The sequence below is a fragment of the Sinohyriopsis cumingii genome, chromosome 11, assembly GCF_028554795.1.
Source record: "Sinohyriopsis cumingii isolate HCF-2022 chromosome 11, ASM2855479v2, whole genome shotgun sequence".
Taxonomy (NCBI): domain Eukaryota; kingdom Metazoa; phylum Mollusca; class Bivalvia; order Unionida; family Unionidae; genus Sinohyriopsis; species Sinohyriopsis cumingii.
In genome coordinates, this window is record NC_142971.1 from 173,784 (window position 1) to 196,048 (window position 22,265).

Genomic DNA, 22,265 nt, shown 5'->3' on the forward strand with positions numbered 1-22,265 from the left:
TCTTTTAAGCTGAGATTTTCTATTTTCTTTTATCTCAAGATAATTTTTTAAAAAATCCTTGAGCGATGTAATGGACATAATATGGTGTTATTTTGTTATAAATCAGAACAAGATATTTTTGTACAGCGTTTGACAGATGGAAAAAATAATGTGCCAGGACACTGCCCCAGAACATTAAATTGTTGGTCCCTAATGTAATTGTGACATACTTTGGTATGTATCACAATATGTTCAGAAATACCATGCTATACCACAGTACAAAATTTGTTATGGCACTTAGCTCTATTATACAATACATGGGTCACTACATGTGACTTGTAACATTTATTATTTAACTAATGTCATCAGTTTATGATCCAATAAAATTTTTAAACAATCTTCTTTATTCTTACTTCTCCATCCCGGTCAACTCTCCAAATATACTTAATTTTTGGCCCGGGTCGGCTTTTTGTGTTTTTTGTGTATGTCTCCAGTATCTACAAACAGATATAAACTGATACTATTAATCTGAACTAATATTGGTGAAAATTCAGCCAAGTATGTAATGTATCTAATAACTCACTTGACTGCACAAATCAGGTTATCTTCAACTTTAAACATTTAATCAAATTTTTTCATGATTTAGGAGGCACAAACCAATCATTTGATGGCTCTAGGATTATTTTATCATATCACTTCTAAGAGTATGTGATGTTTTTCATAAAGTATTTTATGAACAAACCAAATTTTCTGCCTTTACTGAGATGGTCAATACAAATGACTACATTGCCATTGCAAATGACATCCAATATAATGTGGTGGGATGCTTTGACTGATATAGACCATTATTCTTTCAGCACTCACAACAGATAAAGAATCATTAATAAGCTGTATTACAGGGACAGAATACTTCATCTTAAAGGCAATATCATGCAATGCATATGACAAAATAATGTAAATATTTTCTGTTTCATTTTGTTGAAAACTGGAAATAAACAGGACTTGAACATTTATTAGAAAAATACACAAGTTAACATGATGCACATTTCATTTAGTACATATTATTTTCTCAAATTTCAATCAAACAAATCTGAATATGTTTCTGTCCACTATATAACCCTGTTTTTAATCATTTTTTTCTTCTTGTTATCTCAGTCGCAACATACTCTCACTAGTTTATGCCCTTTCATGGAGCTCTGTGATACCGAGTTGATTGTCACAAACCAGATTTAAGAATGCTTCTTACTGTCAAGCAAAAAACAATACAAGAATTTAAACAGTGCATTATCATGAGTATCAAGGTATTTAAACATGGCAAACAAAATGGGAAGTGATATATGGAAAATTAGCATTCAAAATTGTATGCAAACTTCAACTAAAAGTGAGTACATTTAAGTTCTGTTTAAACACTAATAGATAGGTGATAAGATATTACTAATTTAACCCATTATAAAATAAATTAAATACAATATATAGAAATACATGGGTCTATCACACTGAAATGTGATTATATAGAAATACATGGGTCTATCACAATGAAATGTGATTATATAGAAATACATGGGTCTATCACAATGAAATGTGATTTAATAGAAATAATACATGGGTCTGTCACACTGAAATGTGATTATATGGAAATACATAGGTCTGTCACACACTGAAATGTGATTATATGGAAATACATGGGTCTATCACAATGAAATGTGATTTTATAGAAATAATACATGGGTTTGTCACAATGAAATGTGATTATATAGAAATACATGGGTCTGTCACACTGAAATGTGATTATATAGAAATACATAGGTTTGTCGTACTGAAATGTGATTATACAGAAATACATGGGTTTGTCACACTGAAATGTGATTATATGGAAATACATAGGTTTTTTGTCACACTGAAATGTGATTATATGGAAATACATGGGTCTGTCACACTGAAATGAGATGATATAGAAATACATGGGTCTATCACAATGAAATGTGATTTTATAGAAAAAATACATGGGTTTGTCGCACTGAAATGTGATTATATAGAAATACATGGGTCTGTCACACTGAAATGTGATTATATGGAAATACATAGGTTTGTCACACTGAAATGTGATTATATGGAAATACATAGGTTTGTCACAGTGAAATGTGATTATACAGAAATACATGGGTATGTCACTTTGGAATGCTATTATATGTTAATACATGGGTTTGTCACACTGAAGGGTTCAAAACATTGTACTCTGAGTGTGATATCTTGCTAAGGAAGTTGCCAAAACTTGCCTTCTTCATTTTATGGAATCATGCATGGTCAAATTTAAAGTGACATTAACTTGGCATTAAGGAATTTTCTAAAGCGTAATGTCATAAAAAGATACCTATGTACAAAAACAAAACAAATGCATGAATATACCATTTAATTTATTTGTCTTGAAAACAGTAATGATGTTAACATAGAAATCATGGAAGTTGACTCATCCTGCATATTAAAGCACAAAAAAACAAGACACTTACTTTAAATTCCTTTGATTTGGGTGTCAGCAGTTCCAGCTTGCATTTCAGCAGTCCATAATTGACATCCAGTGGATGGGGCAAATCATCCTCTGCCTGAAATTGTAAGAAAAGAATTACTAAGTTACATATAAAGATACATTTTGTACATACAACTGTCCACTGTTTATACAGCACATCTAAAGAGAGGCAAATCCCAGATAAAGCCTATATGTGACAAAACCTGGACATCAAACCAGTAGATTTATACATTTTGACCAGAGGAGTGAATAAACCAGTAGATTTTTCTATCAATATAAATATTAAGTATGTTAATGGAACTGAAAAGAAAACAAGTAAATATTTTTACACAATTTGAATGTTCTTAATTCCATAATGAAACAGTAACTTTTGGACATGATTCAGATTTTAATGGGAAGTAAATGACAGTAAATGAGTATCAGTTTGTGTTGTTATGGATATCTGTATCATCCATTAAATTATAATATAGTTTTATTTAAGTCATTTAGGTTTATGACATTTATAATTTAATTCTTTAATTTAGTGGCTGGCTTGTACTGTAGTAAAAGTACATGTACAATATGTGTGAAATTTCAATTCATAAGTCAAGGCTGATTGTAAAGGTCAAGTCAACAACTATTTTTGTCTAAGTACACCATGCATAAGTTTGAACATAGGTCATGAAAACATCATGTGACTTAAGTGTACATTTGTCCTGTAGAGATATCATGTATGCCCAAGTTGTTGATTGGCTCAATACCTTATTAGAGATGGTCACAACATGACTGTTAAGTTATTTTACATAATAATGATTTAAATGTTTGAAAATCTATTCTCTGATTCAGGTTTTATTGATTTGGTGTGCATATAGTGACTATATTAGAGAATTAAATCACAACATATTTTACACAACAGTTATATGCCAGTTTTGTAAGAGAGAGAGAGAGAGGAAATCATTTTATATTTAGAATTTATTTATTGAATTAGAAAAGTGGAAAACATTTATTTCAAACAGACAGTACCTGTGGATTATGTAAAAGTATTCAAGGTCTTGAACATTTAAGTAATTCGTCAGATTATGTGAAATTATTCAAGGACTATGGTCATATTCTACTTGCACAGGATTACCCTGAAGTAAAAACTTTTGGATTTAACTGCGATTCTTCAGCGGAGTTAACACACTAGCACATAAGCACATTAGGACCTTCATTCGGAATACCTTTGAATAGTCCCAGATTAATGACAAATTTATAGCAAAATTTAGGATAATATTCTAGGAATTCATACACTGTAAGTTATGTTTAATTCTTTTGCTTTGTTTCACATTATTTATTTCTGGGCAATAGATTTATTTTTGGAAAGCTGAGTGGTTGCTGGGTTTTACTTTGTCTTCGTAGTTAATTAAAGCCCCTAAATGTAACAGTGTATTATTAATTCAATGAGAAAGGAAGTTTTATATAGAGATGCTTTGACTAAGTTGCACTTTGTATATATAAGAGTGACTTCCCTTACCAGCTGTGAAATGTAGAATTAACTTAAGAAGTGAATAAACTAATGTGAAAGATTTACATGCATATAGCTTATGTCATAAAGGGCTTGCTTGGATAATCAATTGTTTAAAATTTTGATAATTTCAGTCAATCTATATTTCTAACATTGATTTTCAAGCTTTATATAACAAAGCTAGATAACTATCTTTCTTACTACAGAAAAATCACATCTTATGTGAATTTAACTTGTACAAATTTAACAATACACATTACATCCCACTACGCATGCACCATTTTGCCATTTCACTGTGCTGCATGTGCTAGGTGGAGCACACCACCTCAAATTGAGACAGTCATAGTTCTTATGCCCTCCCACCGACCATCAGTTGCTGTGTGTATCTTGTAAAGCAAGCAGCTCACCTCACTGATTTGATTCTAGTGTTATTTTTCTTCAACATGACCCCATGATGCTCTTTGCCCAATGAAATTTTCAGTGTAAACCCAGATGATATAAACGTGTAGAAGAATGTATATGATACTCAAAAGGAGAAACCTTTCATCTAATGGAGTAATTACTTGTATTGATTTCATTGGCAACATTTTTAAATACATAATACATTGTCAATGAATACAGCACATAAAAGAACATAAGACTGACTCTGAGGAGATAAGCTATAAAAATGGTCTCACTGATTTCTCTACTTGTTCCTTTTCTTTCTGCAGACTCTGGGCTAGCTCAATGTCTCCAAGGACCTGCACAAAGTATTGAATATTTCTTTTAGAAAAAGTGATGTGTTAGCTAAATTGAAAGTATAAGATACACATGCAATTGGCCAAAATCATATTGGAAATATCATAAAATTATCATGGATGTTGAAAACGTAAAAAGTTTGTTATCATTTTGGGGAAGAGATCTCGTATGAATAATACAAGACGATTGTGGCTTGGCTCCTGAAAATTTATATTATTTTTCTCGTACATAAAAAAGTACTTTTTTCTTCTTAAAAGTATGACAAAAAACCGCATAGTAAGTTTATTCTGGGATTGCATAGGTCTTAGCCAATGTCGGATTGTTTTTCCGTATCGGCTGCAAAATATACCATGTGGCTTTTTTTATTTATTGGTGACATTGTTGGCTGTTTAAACTTTTATATACAACCATTGGTTTGGAGTGCAGAAATTCAGAAGCCCCATGAAAGGAAGCCGCAAACTGGATATAAAATGCACACTGAAATTTATCTATTGTTACATAAACAAATTCTTTGTCCATATTGACAAACCAACTAAACAGTGCATTGTTATATCATAATCCGCTTATCTTGACATCTAGCATGAGTTCTGTATGTTGTGAAATATCCGCTTTTTTGTTGTTGACATTTCTGGTAATGGAGATCAACCAGACGAGGCATTGTCTCCTAATCTATCTTTCATTGGATTTTTGGCCACTCGCTAGTAATTAATATATTTACAAAGATTGACATTTGTATGTGGATGGTAAGTAAAATTCCTCTTCTTTTCACTCAGAATTAAATCCTCCAGAACACTCACATTTTCTGTAATAATCTCTGTCATCAGAACACCTGTGTCTCTATTGTCCATTGACCCTTTGTTAATTTTCAGATGCATGTGTGGAAGGCAGCATCATGCTGCTACCACAAATGTGAAAAAAAACAATACATCTTACTTATTGGTTTATTTAATAGGCATGGAGGGACGGTAACTAGAATAGTTTAAAAGACGGCCAATTCCTTTTGAAAAATGTACCCAGATAAAATAATTTGCTGAAATTTCAAAGGAAACAGATTACCTTTGAAGCACTGACTGTTATGAAAACGTACTCAGCAAATGGAAAAAATATCAGTCTCAATCATGCAATACAATTATTTGATGTTGCCGCCACAATAAGAAATGGGCAAAACTGTCCTTTAGCGATGATTTCAATAGCGCATGCACCCTTCATCAATGAAAGCCAACTATAATCTTTTTCAATAACAGCAAAGAACTTTTCTTCAAAGGAAGTCAGTACCAAACTTAAATAAAAGTGATGGAATCTGATGGATTTTTGCATTTTCCAATGTGACTGGAACACATTATCTGTCCTGTGAAAATTTCCTTTATGTAGGGAAAAAGTTTATGCTTACAAATGCTACCAAGAGTGGCTTAAAACGCAAACTAACTTTTACCGACTTGGAACGTACTGAAAAGTAAATGTGCTTCGTCATTCGTTACGTGATTGTGCTATGTTTTTCCACTGAATTCAGACCAATATGACCTGTTACAAAATTATTAAATATTTTAAAGTTGTGTGTGTGAATATTTTCGATGGAATCACTTATATTGTGGATTCAATGTAGATGATGAGGTTCGCAGGTGAGTATACAGTGTTGATACTCTATTCATGCTATACATTAGACATTTATATATAAACAGGATTCACGTATACAGTGGTCACCCTCTTGAACGGCCCCCTGACCAGCGGCCACCCGCTCCTTACGGCCAGAATCCGTTGGCACCGACGAGTTTGTGTTCAAAAGTACCCCTCGCGAAAGGCCACCTGGCTAATGCGACCAGAGGCCAGCATATTAATGCAATAATATAAAATTTACCCCTCACAAGCAGACGCATTTTATTTGAATATGTATCCAGAACCAGTATTTTATTCATAACATGTGTTAAGTAATCCAATTTCTGTTTCCCGATGTCAGGTTTTCGTTACTGAAAGAAGTGTTGAGTAAAGTACATGTACCACTAAGGTCAATATTATATCATTTACGCCTCACGAGAAGCCAAATTTATTCCATAAAAACCGAGAAAGAATTAAATTTTAATCCATACAAACGGGTAAGTATATGTAATCCAATTAGTCTTACTGCTGTGTTATCATAAGATGTCCGGTTTAGTCACTCTGATAATTGTTAAGATTACAATTATTGAACAGTAGTAACAGCTGAGAAGTGGCAGTATCGATGTACAATACCCAAGTCATCCTTTACAGCTTCCCTTAGTAAGATGTTGAGCTTGTTCACTTTGATAATTAGTGGCTATTACTACTGACAATAATTGTCAAATTTACAAATCCTAACGGCCGCCAGGTCAAATCTGCGTGATGTTAATGGTACATATCGAAGCCGTTTTGGCTTCTCTCACTTAGTTTCAAGAAATGTATAAACACAATAGGGTACCAGACTGTGACTAACGAATCACGTGACAAGATCACTTCCTTTAAAAACACGGCAATTTGTTTAGATGCATACAAAAGTGTTTTATCAGTATTGTAGCTGGCAACATGAATAACTTACTGCAAAAAGATCAACATGTCATCGAGGAAAAGAAAAATTCTGTTTAGAAGAGAAAGTGAAATTAATTCACCTGACTCAAAGGGGGGGGGGGAGGGGAATCCTTGCAGAAAACTGATGTCGGAAAGACTCAGATGAACAATATCGTGAAAGATATTGAAACAATTCTGCAGAAGTGGGAAGGTGAAATGGATGGAGAAAGGAAGATTGTTTGAACCAGGAGACGTTTGTATCCTGATTTGAATGACAAGAAAAAGTAACAATTTTGTCAGTTGAATTGGGATATGACGACTTTACCGCAAGTAATGGATGGTTGCACAGATTTCAAGTGCTACACAATATTAAGTGTTCTGTCCTTAGTAGAGAATCAGCTGATGTCAATAATGAAGTTGTCGAAGATTGGAACAAAAGACTAAACGAAATATGCAGGGAATATGACAGCAAGGATATTTTTAAGTGTGACGAGACTGGTTTGTGTTTTAGACTGTTACCAACAAAGTGAAGATGATGTGATCTTTAACATAATTATAAAGCAGTTTTAAAACTATATCAATGGTTATTCATAGCATTTTTTTGAAAATGATGACACAATTTGTTTACATTTATTTCACAACATGCATGTGATTTTTTAATGAAAATATTAAATGTTTTAGAATTAAATGTATTCGTGACTTTCTTCATATGTATTTACTATTCGCATTGGTCATCCCCCTCTAGAAAGGCCACCCTCATTATAAGGCCACTTCCCTGCTGCATTAGGGGTGGCCTTATAAGAGGGGGACTACTGTATGTACCAATTCATGGTTCTCTAAATAAAATAAACTATTATATTATGTCTTCTCTGTTTTCACTACAGGTGTATTTCTCATTTAACATGCATCAATTTAAGATGGTGACTGTGCAGATGAAACACGTATTTTACTGCCCGCATTTATTACCCACACCCCACTCACCCCAATTGTTTTTTTTTTGGGGGGGTACATTTTCTTCAGCTAACTGACCTGGTTGCTTATAACGCGGTTCAGTATATAACGAGGTCAGGTTATATGGCTCCCAACTACCATGTTATAGCGGGGTCACACTGTATCATGGATGTTGAAAACATCATAAAATTATCATGGATACTGGAAATATAAAATTATCATGGATGCAAATGGACTGATGCTAATTACCAAAATAAAAGTACTGTAATAAAGGCAGTGACAAATTAAAAAACTATTAGGTCAGCAAGGGTTGAATACAATTATATTGCAGATCCTAATCCATCATTAGCAAACCAATATTCAAAATCACAAAACTATTGTAGAACTAAAGCTGTGTAGTAAATGTGTTTTTATTTTCCTTATAACTATTTTCAAACTGATAAGCAGGAAAACCTTCCATGAAATATCAGCAAAACTTATTATGAGAAACACCTTTTTGAAGAAACAAACCTTATACCTCTGGCAAGAAAAAAAGATGACAATGAACAAGAACTAATCATATAGAAAATAACTCTAAGATCTGATGTAAAGCTAAAAACTAATTCATATTTACTTAAAATGGACTTAAATGAATATGGCACATGTGTTTTCTAAATTGGAAAATTAAAATGTAGAGTTCATTCTCAAATCTAATGGTAACAAATAATAGGCTGAGGTACCAGAGTAAAGATATTTCATGAAAATGATCTTTAATCCGATTTATTACACGATAAAGTAAAATTATAATTTGATAGCACAATCTGTCCAGCAATCTCAAGATCAGACCTACCAAAAGCATGTCCATCTTTTGCCTCAATGTTTCCACATCGTTGATTACTGGTGGCACTTTCCTGCCAAAATCATGAGGTATTACTGTGTAAAACCTGGATGACAACTCATTAAGCTTGGAGGTCTTCTTTGCATTCAGTTCCTTCTCTATCTCATCCAAAACTTCGAATCCTTTAGCAATCTGTGTCTTACTGAGCTTGCCCAATGGCATCTTCTTCACATCTAAAAGTAGTCATAAATCATCTAATAAAATGGCATCTTCTTCACATCTAAAAGTAGTCATAAATCATCTAATAAAATGGCATCTTCTTCACATCTAAAAGTAGTCATAAATCATCTAATAAAATGGCATCTTCTTCACATCTAAAAGTAGTCATAAATCATCTAATAAAATGGCATCTTCTTCACATCTAAAAGTAGTCATAAATCATCATTTAAAATGGCATCTTCTTCACATCTAAAAGTAGTCATAAATCATCTAAAAATTGTCATAAATCATCTAAAAGTAATCATAAATCATCATTTAAAATGGCAAATGGGATCTTCTTCACATCTAAAAGTAGTCATAGATCATCTAACAAAATGGCATCTTCTTCACATCAAAAAGTAGTCATAAATCTAAATCATCTAATAAAATGGCATCTTCTTCACATCTAAAAGTAGTCATAAATCATCTAATAAAATGGCATCTTCTTCACATCTAAAAGTAGTCATAAATCATCTAAAAATTGTCATAAATCATCTAAAAGTAGTCATAAATCATCATTTAAAATGACAAATGGCATCTTCTTCATGTCTAAAAGTAGTCATAGATCATCTAACAAAATGGCATCTTCTTCACATCAAAAAGTAGTCATAAATCTAAATCATCTAATAAAATGGCATCTTTTTCACATCTAAAAGTAGTCATAAATCATCTAATAAAATGGCATCTTCTTCACATCTAAAAGTAGTCATAAATCATCTAATAAAATGACAAATGGCACCTTCTTCACATCTAAAAGTACCGGTAGTCATAAATCATTTAAACGGCATCTTGTTCACATCTAGAGTAGTCATAAATCATCAGAAGGTTTGTGCAAGATGTGGCACGTATTTGTTGACAACTGATGAAAAGCCATCTCGAGTTGAAATTACCAAACAGCTACTCACCAATTATAAAAAAAGAGTGACCAGAGGCATTAGAATGAGATTGTCACAGGTGCTGTAACTCGGATTTACCTTCTGGAACCTGATTAAATCTTTTGATAGATGATAAACAGCAGCGACCACAAATCACTTGATGTAATCGGGCTGTCAAGAGAGTTTTATACATATTATTTTTTTATGCAAAAGGCCCAGTCATCCAGGTACCAATGCCTGATTCTACTAGTGTCACTGGACATTGTTGTGCCTCCAAAGTTTTTCAAATTTATGCAATACTACCAGAGCAATTTTTGCACACTTAAGTACCTGAAGTATGCATCTACTCCATGGCGATTCTCCAGAACCTAAATCATGGCAGATGTCCTCAATGTGGACAGCATCCAAAGTTTGCCACATTCTCCATACAGCCTGATTTAGCTCTGAGTTTTTCCAAATCCTGTTTTCAAAGATTCACTGAAGGACAGATGATCTGAAAGTTGCTGTTTGTTTGGAAGTGCAGTTTTCTGGTGCATGAACAATGTGCCAAAAAATGAATACAAAGTGGCTTTAATAATTTAATATTCAGGTTGATAAAGTGTGTAGACATGCATGGGGGTACTTTTGAGCGGATGTACAGATGAACTGTTCAGTAATAAGAACTTTGTTGTATGGTACACATATACTCAGAACTTTTTAAATACATGATGTACTGACAGATTTCATTTACTGAATAAAGTAATAAACTTAGAACTGACATCCACAAGACCATTTGGCAAGTAACTAAAATGGCACCAACATGTACATCATAAGATGAAATTATGCTAATAAGGGTGAATTCTTTGTTTTGGATAGAAAAAGAGATATATACTAAAGTAAAGAAGAAGTATGCTTCCACGTATGAAAAAATCCTTAAAATCACTACAGACATAGCAAAAGGCACAAATTGAAAGATCGTGATTAGTCTAGCATGAGCTAAAGTAATAACTTAAGTATGAATGGTATATAGCGCAATAATCTATATATAGCGCAATAATCTATCCAAGGGAAGATCACTCTTAGGTGGACATGTAACTTTTAGCACTTTTTGGCTAAAAACAATAATGGAATGGCTAGATTTGCGAGGTAGTGGTTGTATTCCCAAGGTATCATGATTGTGTAATGTATCTGTGTATTCTTAAGGTATCATGATTGTGTAATGTATCTGTGTATTCCTAAGGTATCATGATTGTGTAATGTATCTGTGTATTCCTAAGGTAACATGATTGTGTAATGTATCTGTGTAATCCTAAGGTATCATGATTGTGTAATGTATCTGTGTAATCCTAAGGTATCATGATTGTGTAATGTATCTGAAAAAGAAACCAATATGGATGTTTCACTATTGTCCACAATATAGAACAAATCTTATAATTGGTACTGCTCAGTCCAAACCCATTATTTACCATAGTTAATTTACTTAAAATGTTGTTGTTTGAAGATATAATTAATTTGTTTTACCGTGACAAATAGAGTTTCAGCAATTATAAAGATTAATATCATCATCATACATTCTCCATTGTTTTCTTTTTCTTTCTACAAATTGATGGCTTATATATCTTATGAGTCTATGCCCTTAAAATAAGTAACAGAAAAGTGTGAAATTCAACAAGCTTTGTAAAATTTTACAAATAATTTATTTCCCTAGAATACAAAGTGAAAATGTGAAGAAAAAAAACTCATGGTATTGCAGATTAAATCCCATACAGTGTATAATCCTAGAATTACAAACAAAAATCCTAATAATAAATGTTCTGATAGAAAAAAATATAAATTAAGTCCAATGTTCTAGGTGTTGATGTACATGTGGTGGTCTGTATTGTGTTGTTGCACCAACTGTCTTTTTTTGAAAAAGTAATATAATTCCAGGTTTGGATTCACAATAAATCCCAGTCAATGTCTTTGTCAAAGAATATTAGTTATGTATGAGCACTCTTTATTTCCAGAGAAAAATCACTTGAACTGAATAATTTGATGAAATAAATTCAGGTCCAAATGAACTATTGGACACAACAATAATACAATTTGATTATGCTAGATCTTAAAGCATGAATAAATAATATTGCCTGTAACACAGTCTTCTACTTGACCTCTGGTCACAATTAACAGTATCTATAAAACAAAATTACCTAATGGAAAATAACCTTCTAAAAACTTTGTAATGTTTACAAAAAAAATTGTTAATTATAATTAGAAGTATGTTACTAAAATTGTAATATATAACCTGGACTATGTCATGTACACCAGGTAAATTGTAGGGGAATTCCAACAACCTTGACTCAAATCCAAATAAATAGGTTCACTTCTATTAATAATGATATTGATATTAAACCAATACAAATATATAATAGTTTAGCTATGTATTAGTTCTTTATAGAACAAAAAAATCAATAATTCTATTATTGTGGAAAATAAACTTGAAAATTTTTGACAAGGTTAAGTCCAGCATATGATGTTTCAATACAATAGCACATAATGAAACAATAAAAGAAAATAACTAGCAAACAATGCAAATTAAATATATATAGCATATAACTGAATGGAACTAGAGTAGAATCTCATACTTTGTGAGAACCCTCTCTGCTTTATACTGCAATCAATGCAACAGACAATGGGACTTTCTTTAAAAAGAAAACAATATCCCTGTGTTACCAACGAAATATTTTTGGGAAGCCAGCAAAAAACCCATAAGTGAATTTTGCGTCTAATTTCTACAGAGGGGCAATTAAGATCAGAGAGAATGAGCAGAGACTTTATACTAGAATCAATGTCAACAGGAAAAGGAAGTTTCTTTAAAAAGATAAAAGGCATCCCTCTGGTATCAAGGATTTTTAGATGTAACAAAGAAAAGAACAATAAATGAATCTTTATACGTATAATTTGATCAGAATACTTGAAAATACCAGTTATACCATAAAACTCATTATAGTGCTAATAATAACTGCTATATCCATGGCCATAAATTACCAAACTTTTAGGGTGATATGTTGATGTGGAGAGAAGTCAAATGGGATTTTTGTATAGTTTAATTCATATGAGAGTTAGATGTAGAGTAATAGAAAAAGTTCAGACTATAAATAATGGTTGTCCATATGAAGACATTGACCCAACCTCCACTAACGAATACTCTATTTTTCAGTTGATAAGATGATGTGGAGTGCATGTCAAAGGTCAAAACTATCGACTTGTGCAATGAATTATACAAGAGATAAATCTTCCTTGATTTATCTGTATCAGCTACTGTTGTTTCCTACAGATAAATGAAAGACATTACTTTATGCATTTTGTAACAAAAGATGTTTTTAAGCCTACCTTTGATTTAGCCAAAAAATTAAAAGACTTTAACAATGAGCTAATTTTAACACTGAGCTTGATCTATGATTTATCATAAATTATGTATGGACAGATGGACACACATACAAATGTAAAACTATTCGCTTTAGTGAGCTTTTGCTGAGTCGGGTTCAACCAAAGCATGAATATTAAAAGGATTATAATTAAATTTCATGATACTTATAATTTTTTATTGTGGAGGAACTTAATGCTTATTTCTATTACAGAGAACTAATTATCCTTAAATTCATTTACTTTGAGCAAACTTTGCAAGATGTATTAACCCTGTAAATAACACAATGTAATACACAACAATAATTTTTGATTCCAGAAAACTTACCAATATCAAATTTCTTCATTGCATCACTAAACATATCATTATCAAAAATAAGCTGTACCAGTTCCTGGGTTTCTTTATCAAGAGTACAGTCTTTCACATTTTCATTCAGTGTGCTGGTTGATTCTGCCTGAAAAAGAATTTGATATTTCTGTTACTTATAGAACTGGCATATAAACTATCTTGGTTATCAACCATATAAAGTATAATTACAACTTTTTTATCTGCTTATGCAACTGTAAATACAGTAATACATTGCTTAATTGAAACTGTTCATAATCAAGGCCTCAAGGTACATTAGTTCTGTAACTAACTGAGTTACCTTCTCTAAATAAAGTCTTTATTATTATTATTATTATTATTATTATTATTATCAAGATGAAGCTTCAAACAATATCACAATTTGTACATGTGGTTCATTTCTTGGCTTGTAATCTGGATAAACAAGGCAAAATATATTAGTATATATTTATGTTTGAGCTAAGGAAAGATTGTATATTTCTATCTTATACTTCTTTAAATCACCTGGTGCTCCATGTCCAGAAGTAAAGTTTACTATCATCATTACCAATTATAAGGGTTGACAAAATCTTTTATATATACAGGTAGCAATGCAGTTTTTGGTATGACATGATACAAATCTATATCTAGTGTTAAATCAGAACCTTGGATGATACAGCTTGAGGTTGTAAGATGTATTTAAAATGTTTTACAACTGAATCTGAAGACAATGATGCCTGCCATGCTACTTTCAACCACAGTTCGGGGGAGGGGGGACTTGACTACAGGCTAAGTAAGCACTACCTCCCTAACATGGAAAGCCATACGACATATTAAGTTTATAACTATATGTGCTAAATCAAAACTGTAAAAAGAAATAAAAAAATATTTAATAAACTTTTCATCAAAACAACATCTCAAGGCAACACTATATATCACTTTCTTAATCTCTCTCTTCTTACATTTAATAAATACCGCAAATTCTCGAAAGCACCCTTTAAGTTTCTGAAAAGCAAACATGCAATAATTTGAGTAAATGAAAATAAAACAACTCTCCTTTAGAAATGTGTTCATGGAATATGGATGTTGGTACCACATCATCTGAAATGACCATAAAGCAAAAGCTAGTCATGTATTACAGACAGTTCAATGGACAAGGGTAAACAGTACATATCTACCACAGTCATGGTGGGGGACAAAAACAAGTAAAATTTACACCAATGGCAACAAGCACCAGAAAAATCAGCAAATATTTAACCAGTGCATCTTGGACAGGAGATTCTGAATGGTCTACAATAACTTGCTTACATGATGGGATTAGAAAAGTGTTTCAATCCAATAAATAGAAGATGATTAACTAGAATGGACTCATGAATCACTGGGACCTGGGCTTCTGGGTAAAATATGCATGAAATTGCCTGAGGAAGAAATTTATTTCCGTTTAATGTGTCCCCATGACATGCTGAATTTTCTCCCATGATGTAGCTCTTATATATGTTTGATCATTCATCAATCATAGCCAGCCTGCAAAATGGCTAGACTTAGTAAAATAGACAATAAGCCAGGGTGACTAATTAATGGTTAATTTTTCTTTGATCTAATGACTTAAAGAAACCTATGTTCTTTGAAATGCATATGTAAGCACCTGCAAGAGTTTGGGGGAATAAACGATACTGTTTGTTGTTTGAATGGGGTTTAAATTGGTGAAAATCCAGAAAGTAACCTCAGAGTCTGAGTTGAACAATACTATTTAACCATTAATATACAACAAAACAATAATAGTAATAATATTAATAATAATACTATTAATGATGATGATGATGATAATGATGATGATGATGATAACTGCTACTTCAGTATATGTGACTTTGACCTGGCACTACTTATACAGTATCAGTAGATACTCTCTCCCTCATGAATTTAATCTGATCACTTAGTTCCTGTTGTGGGTTGATGTGCTATGCAAAAAAGGCAATCCCAAACACAGCTGAGAAAACTCTTTGCATTTAGAATGAAAAGTGATGACTGCAAAGCAGCACAGTTCCAACCAGTCAAACAGTGAATACATTAATATGATTGATGGAGGGTCATTCTGTACTTCCAGACTTCAATAACCAGAATGCTATACACACATCTGTTAATTCAAAGAACAGGAAAAAGGAAAATAAACTAACTCATTTGAAAAACTAGCTTACAGGTGGTAAAGTGCAGTATGATGTAGAGGTTTTTGGACAATTACTGAAAAATAGTTTATCTCAAATTTGATCTTATAATTTAATCCAGATACAACAATGACCTTATACTTTTCATTTTCCTTTCTATCCTTTTGAAAGTCATCAGTTTATGCCAGGGTCTCTCAGAAATACAATGGGGATTCCTGAAGTCCATGAGTAAAGAGTTCAGGTCTCCTCATCCTGAAACCCTGAGAGTCTAGTAGTTTCAATCACAATGACTTACTGGTGCATCCACCACATCCTCCTCACTAGCCATCTCTATTAGGGTATATTTTCCAGGAACTGGCTCAAAAGAGTCCCTGTTTGCCCATTTGTTCCTAGTCTTGTCAGAAAACTTCTTCTCAAAGTCCTTAATAGCAGAGGCCTTATCTGTGGGACCCTTCACGGCATTAGCACCTACCTCTCCCTGTAAAATAAATATAACTGGCACACACTCTGTAAATTGCCTGAAATATCTTACTTTTATGGGAACCAACTTTTCTATATTATTAAAAGACCCAATGAACAATTATCTTTCTGTGGAAACAATAGGACCCCTTGCCTAACCTACAAATATTAACATATGGAGCTACAAAATGTAATTTTCCCATAACCATGAAAATTAATTACACCAAAAATTAATGAATTCAGTGCTGATTTCAGAATGAAAACAAAGTGCTTCAGGGACAAGTGAAAAATAACCTTAAATTTATTGATAACAATATATATCTGTGTTTGTTTATCAGCTGTTGTTAACATTTAATGCAAACAGAAATAATGATATACATAAATAAATTATTATTGTATCAAGATTACCTGAGTAACATTAATGGCTCATATGTTATCAGTCTTTGTATAATTTTGTTTAGTCTGATTTTTGTATAATTTTGTTTAGCCTGATTTGCTAGTGAAATAAACAAAGTTTTTTGACAAATTTACTTAAATGTCATCCTTGCTCCTACACAATTTGCACTTAACTGGAGATAAATTACCCAATTATTTTCATCTGTGTGTTTTATACAAAAATTGTCACACTACAGTGTAGATGAAGTTCCTAACTTATTATCATACATACACTTATATCCCTATGGCCCCCAAAATATGCGTCTTTCCTATTGCACCGGTTTTAAAATTACGGTAGTAAGGTATACTTTGGTTAAAAAGTTTTGAAATTTTTAAAAAATATTGTAAATATGTTAAGTATATATAATGTACTAAAAACTTGGCTAAACCAGCTCAATTAGATGAAAAAAATCAATTTTGGGAATTTAAAAAAAAAGTGCTAGAGTTGGCAACAAAATACAGGGATGGTCAGCCAATTGGAAACACATTTTTTTGTGCCTAATATTATAAAAATGGTTTCATACGTATGACTGACAATATGAAAAAGTAAATAAGTAAATAAACAAATATTCAACTACTCTATGTCTAACTGTCTGACATATGTAGAGCAGATCAGGTACTTGTAATACATTGTTTTAAATTCAGCACTCTCTCACTATATGACATATCATTAAAAGACATTACATTTAAGAGACAGGCATGGATCTACATGGTTAATTATTTAATAGAAATATTGTGTACAAAATATATCAATATCTGGTGACCTCACAAACATGTGCACTGAATGTTTGAGATAAAAAATTTAAAATAAGGTTTGATCCCCATGTAAAAGGGGCAAGTGATCTTGCTGCTGAATAAGTTGTCTTTAATTTGCCTAATGATACAGATTTTATCTAGATGTTAAGGAAATGTTTTCAAATTCAACTAAAACTTTAAAAACTTGTGATCTTACTGCCATTCTGGCCATCAAGAGAAAGTGAATAAATACATGCTGGTTGCAATTTTTCATCTTTGTCCACTAAAATGTTAAATCTATGAAATTCTCACAGTGTTGTATTATTACACAATGCTATCAGTGCACCATCTGTTCCATCATGCAGTCTTGCTTGACCAATCTGATAGCAGTATAGACATCTACTTACCACTCTGCCCCATCTGGTCCAGGCATAATACTTTGTTCCTGCTTGGAGCACCTGGATCACATAGAACTTGTTATTGTTGTGTCCAATATTGGTCTGATTTAGCATACAGTCATAGTCGTCTACAACCTGAAGAAATTAATTATAAACATTTTAAAAATGCTAAAGGCATTAGGGATCTAAAAATGAACAAAACTTTGTAATTTTATTCATCAATTTATAAGTACTAACCTGATCGACAATCTGGGAACTACAGCACTGTAATCATTTTAATGTTTGAAAACAAATGGGAGTTTCTTTACTAACACAATCACCATATTTGCTAGGGCAAGTCTATTATTTCGGACGATAGATGTAATGTTGTTTGCCCTTCTTGACAAGCTAACAATACTGTATTACTGTGAGAGCTTCATCCTTTGAATACAAAGTTTGTGTGTTGTACCTTTTCATTTCTTCTGGGTTTTTTTTATATAATAAGAGTATGGAAACTAGACATTGCAAATACTGGTTGTAGAAGACAGTTTTTAATGAAAATGGGCTGTTCCAGCAACTGAAAATAGACTGTTCCAGCAATTGGAAATGGACAGTAAGTAAGAAGATGACAATGTTAGGGGCCCTCTGAACATAATCAGGTCAGAAATTATTATTTCATAAATTAACTTACTAAGTTTTGTGTACTATTTTATCTGTTATTTTTCGTTTTTAAAATCTCGGGCTGAGGATAGGGGTAGGGGAGTACAAACTGCTTTGAGTGAAGGCAAATACTCGGATAACTGAAGCCTAAATAAGAATTTCACACACTGGGTAGATTACTTCATGGTTTGGAACAAATTGCTGTTTTTTAAATTTGATGGGGTATTTTGTGAATGTAGCAACAACAAAAAAATTGATGCAAGGAGACCGCATTTTAAGCATCATGATCATTATCATGCCAATATATATATGACAACAAAAGTTATAAAATCTTGACACAAAAAGTACATCAGATAGTGCAATTATTTGTCGATTGAAAACAAAGACTATATATTCTAACTTTTATACCCATAAGCTCAAATTCATTAATTCTCAAACCTGTGTTGTGACTCAGTCAAAGAAAATGGAAATACATAAACAGCATCCATTCTTACAGTTGCTTTTTGAGAAAAATGAAAATATTCATCTGGCTTGTGAGCTTTCTTCTTTAATTTGTCAGATGCCTTCAGCCTTTGAATGGCATCCTTCAAAGTCTTTGGCTTTGTGTTTCTGTCTTCCTCTGTCACATCTTCCTTCTTAGTCTTTTTGCCACCAGCTTTAATGGCTGCTGCCTTCCTTTTTGGTGGCATTTTCTGAAATGGATCATAAAATGACAATTATGCATAAATGCAGGTAAGTAGCTAGACAGCTACCTGCAGATATAAAAATACATATATACATGCATAATTATGCACAGACATGCACGTGTGTGTGTGTGTGTGTAATATTATAGTTCACCTCAGAATTTTTGTCTAGTTATTTGCCATGATTGACGCCGCCAAACAACCTGACAGGTGCAATTGACAGGACTATTCTGTTCACTGACTTCAGTTTGAGAACCTGCTTTGTACAAGGAATAAAATGCAATTCATTTTAAAATGTGTGATTGCATGGCTGTCTTAGAGACTTTTCCCCCCATAAATGACACAAGGTGATTTACTTCTGTACAGAATGTACAAATGAACAATAAATATCATACATAGCAGTTTTATTGTTTTATTCTCTAATGCAGGCAGTAAAATTACAAAATAAATAATGTAACTATTGTATACAGTCTTTGCAATCTGAGCACAGCGCACCCATGTTTTTTTTTTTTTTTTTTTTTTTTTTTTTTTTTTTTTTTTGTTTCTTTCTGCAAAACACCCGCATGGAGAGAGAGAGAGAGAGAGAGAGAGAGAGTGTGTCCTGTCATTGGGAAAGACATTACATTTTGTTTACACTGCATGAATTCCTATACAATAAATAGGACATACATATTAGTTTACCTGCTTACTATATATCTTCTACGCTGTAGTACTCGTCTACACCTCAATCAAGACAATGGTGATATCAACGGTTCATTTACTTTTGATCTTACGCACTAGCTGAAACTTGCCTCTTCGAGGGAAATAACTTAGCATACAAATTATCTCGACGCCGTCACCACGGTGCGATGAATAAATAAAGCTTATGGTCGATATTCATTATGTGCAGCTAGAATTGTTATATAAAGGCCCGATTGAGCGTATATTTGCTTCGTACCTGCTGTAAATAATATGCCCCAATGAAAATTTTGAATTATAAACATGGAACGTTCACAAACTTTGTAGTCTTTTGATAGCTAACGTCGCAGAAGGGAAACTTAGCCAACCTCATGTCTTTAGAAATATATATCTAGGTGTACGTCGCTAAAGCAATAACTTGGATTAATGAATTCAATATTAAGCGACTGGAGTAAGTCGTGAACACAGTTGACTTTTTTTGTTGTTTTATGTTAAACCAGATATTTAATTCAACTGAATATAAAATATAACGTTATATGATATTAATAGTGCAATTAAAAGTTAGAAACCTGAGCTAAGTGCACATACTGATATAACATTACTGAAAGGGAATTTTCCCGGGAATGTTCTCTTCAAGAAACAGTGACCCTTTGAAAGTTTTAGCAAGATATACAATGTGTCTTGTGGCACATGTTTTTTTTTATTTTTTTTTTATGTTTTTGTTGTTGTTGTTGTTTGTTTGTTATTTTGTTGTTTGTTTCTTGTTGTTGTTGTCTTTTTTTGTTGCTTTTTTGTTGTTGTTGTGTAAATTTGAAAACTCCAAACCCTTCAGAGAAATTAAAAGAGGTGTTTGATGCAAATTGCGGCACATCAAAAGTATTTTTCCAATGGAATGTAACTGATACAATGTTCCGAATTTCTAAGCTTATTTTTGGTACGTATCAATAATATCGACGGTAACAAACTGCGGATGGTTGAAAGTGTAATGTTATTTGTTATTGAAAAATAACTGCAGAAGGCGTTTTATACTATTTATTAAATACAAAACATCAATACAAACTAGGAAGGGGAGTAAAGACTGCCCTGAGAGTATATTTCCCATGGAACTTAAACCCTAGTGAATGTATAACATAAACCAGCAGTTGGTGAGTATCATCTCTAGTCCAGTGTGGAATATCTGATTACTTTTGCTGTCAAATGATATTTCAAAGCTAATTTGATTAAGGCTTACACTACAAAAAGGAAATGGCCAACACTGATGAGAACAACATGGGATTCCTGCGTTGCCAATCATATTGAAAATTTTACAAAATTAAACAAGGAGCAGTAGATAAAACAGGAGACAAAAGTGTACTTTATATCACTCACCTGACTGCATTGCTCTCAAGTCAAATATAATTCCACGTGGGCCCAGGGCCGTAGAGAGCGATCACGGGCCCTTGGGTAAGAAACACCTGGGGCTATTGTTCTTGTTCAAACACAAATTTTCTTTTATAAAATTTAAAAGTGATGTTCGGCCCAGGCCCCCTTAAGTGCCCGGGCCCCAGAGATATATCTACGGTTGACCACCACCCCCCACCCCCCCCCACCCCGTTGGCCCTGCGTGGGCCCGTGCTCTTTATTGAAGGACGTCCATGTCAAGATAATATCCATTAAACTAGGTTCAAAAAGTTAAGTGGTCTTTGTATGACATGTTAAATGCTTTCTTTTTCATACTGTCTTTTTAACATGTAGTATTATAACTGAAAAGTCGCTTAATTGTGTTAATACGCCCAGGGCCGGCCTTAGGCTGATTGGAACCGCAGGTAAATCCAAGGGCCAACGCCAAAATGATCCAAATCGGGCCCTGCGTTTGCAAATGCCGCTACTGAATGCCCTGAAAGAAATTGTGCAAATATCTAGTTAGTAATTAGTCCGAGTTTGATCTGATTTTTGCCCTCCGCCTTTAATAACCATACCCATAACTACAACGGGGTTGAAACGGACGGAGCAAACTCCGACTAAATAAATAAAGATCATCAAAGTTGGTAGACTCTTTGCCACCCTTTAACATATTTACTCCAAATAGTTCAGGAACAACCTTTATTAAACGTGTGTTACTAATAGTGATAATCGGCTCACGCTCAACTAAAAGAAAGGCAAGGGTAATCTATTTTGTTTAAAGAAATATCCTGTCATCTTCGATGATAAGTTTCGTAGTTTTAGTATTATTTCTTGTCACATTT

The 22,265-nt window shown here is 32.9% G+C and overlaps 1 protein-coding gene across 1 annotated transcript in view; it reads right to left on the reverse strand.

The window, feature by feature from the left end:
- LOC149787452 (protein mono-ADP-ribosyltransferase PARP3-like) overlaps positions 1-20,145 on the reverse strand; it is a 35,258-nt gene extending 15,113 nt beyond the window's left edge. The window contains exons 1-9 of the mRNA XM_089975593.1: positions 20,044-20,145; positions 19,174-19,371; positions 18,050-18,175; positions 16,309-16,491; positions 13,855-13,981; positions 9,022-9,242; positions 4,664-4,726; positions 2,487-2,579; positions 393-476 (exon numbers count right to left, since the gene is read on the reverse strand). Of these exons, the coding sequence (XP_089831719.1) occupies positions 393-476; positions 2,487-2,579; positions 4,664-4,726; positions 9,022-9,242; positions 13,855-13,981; positions 16,309-16,491; positions 18,050-18,175; positions 19,174-19,368 (1,092 nt within the window). The 5' untranslated portion in view covers positions 19,369-19,371; positions 20,044-20,145. The remainder of the gene's footprint in view (positions 1-392; positions 477-2,486; positions 2,580-4,663; positions 4,727-9,021; positions 9,243-13,854; positions 13,982-16,308; positions 16,492-18,049; positions 18,176-19,173; positions 19,372-20,043) is intronic.
- Positions 20,146-22,265: the final 2,120 nt, after the last annotated feature.